This window comes from Rhincodon typus, chromosome 18 (assembly GCF_021869965.1).
Source record: "Rhincodon typus isolate 14 chromosome 18, sRhiTyp1.1, whole genome shotgun sequence".
Lineage (NCBI taxonomy): Eukaryota > Metazoa > Chordata > Chondrichthyes > Orectolobiformes > Rhincodontidae > Rhincodon > Rhincodon typus.
This window is the reverse complement of record NC_063349.1, coordinates 13,220,175-13,229,414: the sequence shown is the minus strand read 5'-3', so window position 1 is coordinate 13,229,414 and position 9,240 is coordinate 13,220,175. Positions and strand designations below refer to the sequence as shown.

General features: G+C 36.8%; 1 protein-coding gene across 1 annotated transcript in view; it reads left to right on the top strand.

Annotated features, from left to right (window-relative positions):
- The window catches only part of LOC109927769 (ADP-ribosylation factor-like protein 8B-A), an 85,938-nt gene extending 79,395 nt beyond the window's left edge, over positions 1 to 6,543 (top strand). Inside the window, exon 7 of the mRNA XM_020527777.2 lies at positions 5,309 to 6,543. Within this exon, the coding sequence (XP_020383366.1) occupies positions 5,309 to 5,358 (50 nt within the window). The 3' untranslated portion in view covers positions 5,359 to 6,543. The remainder of the gene's footprint in view (positions 1 to 5,308) is intronic.
- Positions 6,544 to 9,240: the final 2,697 nt, after the last annotated feature.

Sequence of the window (9,240 nt, the reverse complement as noted above, 5' to 3'; positions counted from 1 at the left end):
GGCCTAGACCCTTTTTTCTGATGAAGGGTCTAGGCCCGAAACGTCAGCCTTCCTGCTCCTATGATGCTGCTTGGCCTGCTGTGTTCATCCAGCCCTGCACCTTGTTGTCTCGGATTCTCCAGCATCTGCAGTTCCTACTATCTCTAAGTTGGTAATAAACCCCAGTTTCATAATAGAGTGGAGAACCAAGCTGATTTTTTTTTAAAAAAGCAAAAGTACAGAGGAGAACAGAATACGGAATTGCAAAGGAGCAAGAAAGTTTTTGAGAAAAGCTTAAAATACAGCCTCAAAGGGTGCCTGAAAGCCTTTTATAAACATATGAATAGTAAAAATGTAGCCAAATGGGTGGAAAAACTTAGGGACCAAAACAGATCTTCCTGTGGTAGCAAAAGGTGCGATGAAGATACGAAACATATACTTTACTTCTGTCTTCACCGAAGAAATGGATACTGCTAATGTCACAGTAAAGAATGGGGTGGTAGAGAAATTGGAGGGATGGTAGTAAAAAAGGGGTGCTTTAAAAAATTGGTACTACTCAAATAGAAGAGTCAAGTATCTATGATGACCTGCATCCTTGATTGCTGCAGGAAGTAAAGTGAGAAATTGCAGAAGTTCTGACTACAGTCTTCCAAACTGCAGTGATGCTGGAGGACTGGAAATGTTACAGATCAGAAAATGAGAGATGGACAAACCCAACAATTGCAGCCTGGCTAATTAAACCTTGGTGGCAGAAACACTTCTCAAGGTAATAGCTGAAAGAAATTTCGTTGGCATTTGGAAAAATAATCAGTTAATAAGTGACAGCCAACATTGATTTGGATAGAGTCATAGAGATGTACAGCACGGAAACAGACCATCCATGCCAACCAGATATCCTAAATAAAACTAGTCCCATTGGCCAGTTTTTGGCCCATATCCCTCTAAACCCTTCCTATTTATTTACCTATCCAGATGCCTTTAACTTGTAAATCCACTCTATACTTTTCTATCACTATTTTAAAACTAATAGAATTATGGTCACTGGCCCCAAAATGCTCCCCGACTTATACCTCAGTCACCTGCCCTGCTTTATTTCCCAAGAGTAGGTCAAGTTTTGCACCTTTTCTGGTAGGTACATTCGCATACTGAATCAGAAAATTCACAAACTTATCAAATTCCTCTCCATCCAAGTGAGGCAAGTGATATTTGACTTACTTGGTTGAGTTATTTTGTAAAGTAACAAAGTGAGTTGATGAGGCAAATCTGTTTGATGCATTTATAGGCTTTCAAACTCTGTTTGATAAAGCACCGTGTGTTAAAATTGAAGCCTGTGAAGTTAAAGATAAAATGTCTGGTGTGGGTACATAATTAGCTAAGGGACAGAAAGCACCAACTAGTGGTGAGTGGTTATTTTGCATTCAGTGGTGTATTCAGAGCTTAGTGAAGCAAGGATTGGAGCTGGGATATCTGTTCTCTCTGATTATATATTACATGTATATCTTAGGTATGCAGGATATTACAGAACAACATTATCAGATCAGCTATGATCTCATGGAATGGCAGAGCAGACTCGATTAGCTGAATGGCCTACTTCAGCTCCTACATCTTGCAGACATCATTTAAAAGTTTGCAGATGACGTGAAACCCAGAGATAAAGAAGGCAGTGAGAGGGCCAGTAACAGACTCAAGGAAGGCTTAGACAGTATGGTGAAATGTGTAGACAGAAAACAGATGAAATGTAATGCAAAGTGTGAAGTGATTCATTTTGAGAGGGAGAATGAAGAGAAGCAATGTGAGGTCAATGGTACAATTTAAAATTCACTTTTGTGAAGACATATGAGTCGGAACAACTAGAACTGTATGTACAAAAATCTTTAAAGGTGGAAGACAAGTTTAGGAATCTGTTTAAAAGGCACATTTGATCCTTAGTTTTATGAGTGGCATGGAATATAAAACAAAGAAATACTAATTTTTTTTGAGGAGTGGTCAGTTCCCAGCTGCAGTATTGAGGTAAATTCTGGACACAACGTGTTTGAAAGATGTTCAAGTCTTGGAGAGGATGATTTACAAGATGGTATGAGGGGCTTCGGTTACCTGGGGCAATTAGAGAACCTTGAGTGGTCGCTTTTGGAGCAGAGAAGGTTATGGAGAGAATTGAGGAGAGGAATTCAAAATCTTGAAGGATTTTGATAGAGTAACAAAAAAGGAATTATTTCCAAGGACCAATAGGTGGAAACCAAAGAGAAAAGATTTGAGATAATGAGCTACTGATCAGAAATGACATGAGGAAAATAGAAATGTGAAGGAAGTCGCTTTAATCTGAGATATAACTATCCGAAAATGCCAAATCTGAATAAATGGTTGGAGCTGATTAAATGATAAATTTCAAGAGGGAATTGGATGAATACTTGTAGGGGTAGGTGGGTACAGGCATGATGGGTTGAATAGTTTTTTTTATGTGGTATCATTTGTGTTCTTGCTTTGCTTCTTTAAAAATTAGAGCAAATTGTATGAAAATTGAAATGTGATTGTGTACCTCTTGACTTAATTCAGTGGTAATAGCATTTTCTATAGAAACTCAACTGAACACTTTATTTACTGTACATTTTCTTAGCACATTAATTAACTGTTCTGTGCAATTTGAGTTTTCAACAGATTTGACAAGGTCACCTGATATTTTGTTTTTTTTTTAAAAATGGTAGCTTGTATTTGTATAGCTTATTTGCTGTTGTAAAACATTCCAAGGCGTTTCTCAGGAGTATTATCAAACCAAATTTGACACTCAACCATGTAAGGACATATTAGGGCTGATGTTTAAAAGATTGGTAAGGAGGTTTGAAAGAAGAGTGTCTTAAAGGAGGAAATGCAGAAAGTGAGGCAGGGAAATTCAGGAAAGGCATTCCAGAGTTTAGTGACTCGATAGCTGAAGGTGCAATCATCAAAGGTCAAGTGATAATAATCAGAGATGCTTAAGAGGCAAGAATTGAAATGGCACAGATATCTTGGATATTCATAAAATCATGATGTGTGGAAGCAGGTCATTTCGCCCATCGAGTTTACACTGGCCCTCCAAAGAGCATTCCACCCAGACCCAACCCCCAACCCTATCCCTGTAACCCTACATTTCCCATAGCTAACTCACCTAGGCTGCACATCCTTGGACACTATGGGCAATTTGACATGGCCAATCCACCTAACCTCTGCATCTGGAGGAAACCCATGCAGACACGGGGAGAATGTGCAAACTCCACACAGACAGTCACCCAAGAGTGGAATCAAACCCAGGTCCCTGGTGCTGTGTGACAACAGTGCTAACCACTGAGCCACTGTGGGAGTCATCAGAAATGATGGTTCAGGGCAGGAAGGGAAGCCATTGTAGCTGTTTCTTTGACCAAGAGAACCAACAATATAGCAGGGTTGGAATATATTACAAAAATTCGAAGACATGAGGTCAAAAACAGAGAGGACAAAAATGATGGGAATTTAAAATTGAAGCATTGTTTACCAGGTGTCAAAATAGGTCAGTGAAGAGAGGGGTGATGGATGAATGGGAAATGGTGAGAGTTAGGACATCTTGGATAACTAAGTTTATAGAGGTAGAATGTGGGAGGCTAGGAGTTGGGCAGGTGAATTCGAGAGGTAACAAAATCATCATTGAGGGTTTCAGCAGCAGTTGAGCAATGAAACAGATGGAGTAGGGCAGTGTTACAGAGGTGTTAGTCAGTGTTCTGACTGTTGGTGAGGCTGTACAATCAAATTCTTATGCTGAGGTCTGATTTGACTTTAATGTTGTGCCTCGGCCTTAGACAATTGCTGGAAAGAGAGATAGAATCTGTTATAAGCAAGTGGAGTTTATGGTGCAGTCTGAAGATGATGATGACCTTCCCAATATTTTGTTATAGGAAATTTCTGTTCATCTAATGTTGTATGCTAGACAGTCTGGCAACTTAGAGACACTAATGGTGAGGTAGAATAGAATCTCTTCAGCACACATGCAGAAACTAATATTGTGATCAATTGCTTCAGTGATGTCAGTGAGGGGATTTGTGTAGATGAGGAGTAGGAAGGGACAAGGAAATGTCTGTGGGAGTCATCAGAACTGGTGGTATAAGGCAGGAAGGGAAGGCATTGCAGCTGTTTCTCTGACCAAGAGAAACAAGTAAATGTCTTCCTCTCAAAAATCGCATTTTGCCTCTATCACTGGCTTACACTTGCTTCCTGTTATAACAAAACATTTCCCCATCCACCCTGCCCCAATTCTCTATTCCTGTTTCTCTGAAGGAAGCTTTTAAATTGCTGATTTTCTTGTAGAAGAGTAAGAAGATGTAGAATTTACAGATCTCGTGTTAAGTAGTATGTACAGCCAACAATATCTCTTAAATCTTTGCATTCAGGCATGTCTCTGAAAATACTCTGAGCACTAATGAGGAAATATATCTACATATTCTTGTTCAGGTATCCCTCAGATGACAGTTTTCAACTCTTTTGTGGCAGTATTTTTGTTTGTTGAAGCTGGACAATTAAGGTCTTGTGCATTAGATGGAAAATTTTGTCTGTAATCGTCATCATTTAATTTATCCACTTACTAAAAATGAAATTATAGAATATATATTTATTCCAGAAGCATTTCAGTGAAATAAGTTTAGTTTAAGACACATTTTCACTAAACTGTTTAGAACCAACCTGCTTGGATTTAGTTTACATGCTGTTGACTTTAAGCTGAAGTAAGCTTAGTTGAGCTTCAAAGGTGGGTCATGGGCAGGTCTTTGTTCTGTTTTCCCATCTTGTCAATTGTAAATTATAAATTGAAAAATGGAAAAGTAAATGTGTGAAACCATTCACTGGCTTAGAGTGAGCACAAGTGCTTGAATAAACAATGATAGAGTTGAATCATATGTATAACAATTCAGAAATTAGAGTTTGGGTAGGAGCTGCTGTACATGACTCCTTGTGTGAATCTCATTGTACACACATACTGCATTAAATGGAGATTCATGATACAAACCATCATTAAGCCAACTCAACGTACCACTTAGACTTAAAATGTTTACAATGATTGTTTTAAAAAATAAGTTAAGCTGCTTTAAAGAAAGGCACCTTCAGTAATTTAATAAGCAGTTTGATTTTCACAGCTACTTCTATGTTTGGTTAAATTAAACATTTGAAACATTGGGTAGAGTAAGTTGAAGGTACTTGAGTGGTTCTCCAGGGTATTTTGAGAAATTTCACGGACAAGATACGGGATAAGCAATTATTGTTACTCTTTTATTTCTGAAATATGAATAGTGACAAAATGCTATAATTCGTATCTTAAATTGTCTCCTTGCAGACATTACACTACAGTGGCTTATTCAGCACTCCAAATCCAGGCACTGTTGAGGTTGGTCTCCTGTTGTAGAAGATGGTAAACTGCTTGTCCATCCAATGTACCTTGGAAAGAAGTATGGAAAAGTAAAGCCTAACTCAGCTGGGCCTGAGTCTTTCAATCCCAGTCCTTGTTATTATGGACTTCTAAGATTTCTTCTTTGCGTTCCTTTGACTTCAGGTCATTTTCTACGTTTAAGGAAAGTTGTGCCATTCAACAGTAATGATGAGTAATCATAAATTATTTCTGTAAGCCATGGGCACATGGCTTCTTTATTTAAGAGATGCCTCTGAAAAAAAGATCCACAGAAAATGTCTATACCCTTTTTAATAGGACGATATCCTGATTGTGTGTTTCTCATTTTGCATGTGATGTATTAATATAGAGCAGTATTTCAATGTATGATTACTGATCCAAAAGAACTGACCCTATTTATAACAGCAATGGTTTGCTTGACCAGTGAAGATATGTTCCTGCTAAATTGAAAGTAGTTATGTGAATGTACAAGCAGGAGAGCAATATTTTGCTGATTGATGGGGATGCTTTCACTTTCCTATTTTGACAATATCATGGATCGCACTTTTATACTAACACCAATATAATTCTGTCAAATGGTTTTCCATCCATCTCAAAGGCCATCTACATCCACAGGGTAGCAGGGAAATTCAATTGACATTTCCTTCATAGCTTAATTGCTCTTTCAAATTATTTGCATTCATCAAGACATAAGCCATAAATATAACCTAATGATTTCATGCAAATTTGAAAGAAGGCTGCAAATTGATTTTATTGTGTGGAAGTGATATGCACCATTCCAAGTTTCATCTTTTATTTCGTGAATCTCAATATGAGAACAGCACAAGATAAGGCTATTATCAATGTTTTAGTAGATATGGAACATCAGACACTGCCAAGTGGAGGATAATAGTATCTGGATTGTACCACAATGACAGCAAATTTGAAATACATCCAACAGTTGCTTGAAAGTGCAGTCTGATGGTCACAATCCTGTTCCAAATTGGCATGTTACACTGTGAGATGCAGGTTTTAGTCCAATTTGATGTCATAATTGTCTTTTCTACTATAGCACTTAAACAAGACTGTAATCAAGATCTTTTCAAACTAGCTATGTTCTTTTACAGTACCAGAGACTTTGCCACTTACTTCACATTTCAGTTCCCTTTTATATTTGTTCTTCTATGTAGAACAGTTAAATTGCAAACTCATGAGCTGTATGTTACATCATCTTAATCCTTTTTTAAAAAGGCGTTATGCAAAGGAGCATGGGTACATTGACACAAAAATAAGACTTGTCGTCAATGAGAATTAATTTACGTTCATCTGTACTGTAAGTGAATTGAGTAACTTCTAAATCTTTGTTTCTATCCAACCAATCCTCTTGCTCTATGATCCTTAATGTATTTTGATGGTATTAATTGACGAATAAGAAATGGCCCAGTACGTGAGGATAATTTGCTCCACTTTTATGTTCATCTGTAAAAGTAGGCTCTTGGTTTAACTTCTAAACTGAAAGATGAAAATGCAGCACTCTTTCAGTATTGCAATGAAGTGTCAGCCTAGATTAAGTGCTCAAGTGAAGTGGACTTTAAACCTATAACATCTGACTCTGAAGCATTGGGCCAGGCTACCTTGTGATGAATTGCTGAGTATAGTAATTTCTGATGGCAGTTTTTCCAGTGCTAAACCCTGAATTATGAAATATATTTTTATTCAAAAGATTTACAGGACCACACCTCTCCTGTTCTCCTTTTCCGTTGGTAAAATATGGTTATGATCTCATTTTTAAAATTATTCAAACCTGTAACTTGACAATGGTTAATCCGCATAAACTTTGAAAGCACTTTTCATTTTAGTTTTCCTGTATTTTAGCTCCCCTAATTAACAAGGCACTTTTTAAAAAAATAAAGTTGCAGTTTTATTATAAAGGATAGAACCTGTCAGTGAAAATTCTTACAAAACATGCCGTGATCATTTAAATAGTACTAGTCAAAGTTCAGAATAAGTTTTCAGTTTTTTCTGTTAGAAGCCAGTTCCTATGATCCAAGCAGAATTGTGGGGTTAGGGCCATTTTATAAGTTCCAGAGGATGGAATGCCTTCTGTATTTACTGTAAAACTTATTTTATACAACAGGTCAATTACCTTTTAGCTTCCATGGCAGTTAAGTAACATTTGGTGATGTAATTACTTGGGCATCATGAAGTTGCTCTTTTCCTAAAGCAGCACCAATTACAACAGAACCTGAAATTTAAATTTTAATATTACTTCGTGATGTAACATATTATTTAAAATGAATGTATTAGTTTGACACTGTATTTATGACTCATTAGACATGAACCTTGTCTGCATGGTGCTCGAGCAGGTATACTACACATCCCACTTTTTCTCTTTGTATTATTTATGTGCAATGTATTTTAAATTGCTTCATCCATGAGACATGTATTTTAACTGTATAAAGGTGAAAAATGAGACATAGCTCTAAAGTTCTGATCTCTTGCTCAGTATAGGAAAAAAAACTGGCAATTGGTAATTTGCATTGCAGTTGTTGTGCTGTCATAGCTGTGTTCAATTTAGGAATATAGATTTTAATGATATATTGAAGCAGTTTTGGTCATTAGAATCATAAGCATTTTAATCCAGTCTACCATGTTGGTGTGGTAACTCACATTGTTCTACTGTATAGAATGGAACATATACAGTATACACTTTCTTTCAAATTTACAATCACTGAAGACTAGTGACAGACAGCTCTAATGTGTGACAAATTCTACCGGAGTTTCTAAATAATGAATTCACACTCAAATTCTCTGTCTGCCAACTAAGGAATCACAATATTTCTAAGCAAAAACAGTATTTGATGAGTGAACGATAAAGAGAAGTATTATATAGATTGCATTGAAGGAGGCTAATGTGAAGTACAAACACTGGCATCAAACGATTGGGCTGAATAGCCACTTAATTCTGTGTAACCTTCCCATACCTGAGTGCTGGGACTATATGAACATTTCTTTCAAAGAACTAGCACAGACAAAATGGGCTGAATGGCCTATTTCCATGCTGTCTGCTTCTAAACGTGTCCGACATATTTTAAAAACACCGATAGACCGTTCGTTTTTCAGCTTTTACTTTGAAAAACTGTTTTGGTCTTGAACAGTATTCCAAACAATTTTTAGGCATCTACACAACAGCAACCCAAGTAGATACTTCAGACTGATGGTGCTAACTGGAGCAACCTGATCTTTGTAAGGATAGTAATTTTTTTCTTATATTTCCTAGGGATAGATACATATTAGTAGATGTTAGTGTGTATTCCTGCAAACTAAACTTAAAAATGCTATATATTAATGAAATGTAATGTTATTGAAGTTTGAGATAAATCTCATTACTTTAACTATCAAAACTGTAATTCCAATGGGTTTTACACACCTCAATTTTGTAGCTTAATTGCTTAGTTAAAAAAAACCTGGAATTTTGCTTAATGACCCTACACACCAGCTAAATTATGGATTAGACAAGAATTTAGGAGTGAAATAATTTGATATGCTATGTGCCATTGAATAAACCTACTACCATGATTGTTGTTTAACACCATACATTCACTGTTCAGCTACTGTAAACACACATTGGCTGTTCAATTACAATGCAGTGATACTGTCTCAGAGCTCAGATGACATAAATCACTCTTACTGTGGTTTATGTCATTTGAACCCTTGTCTTGTAATTTAAGAACAGGCACCTAGGATCCTGAAAATATACTGGCAGTGGGCAGCAAAATTACATCGCTGGTTGGTACTTGAAACTTTGTTAAATTTGAAACTAGTCACAAACATTAAATACTTTATGCCCACTTTCAAGGTGAAATGGCTCCTAGAGGATG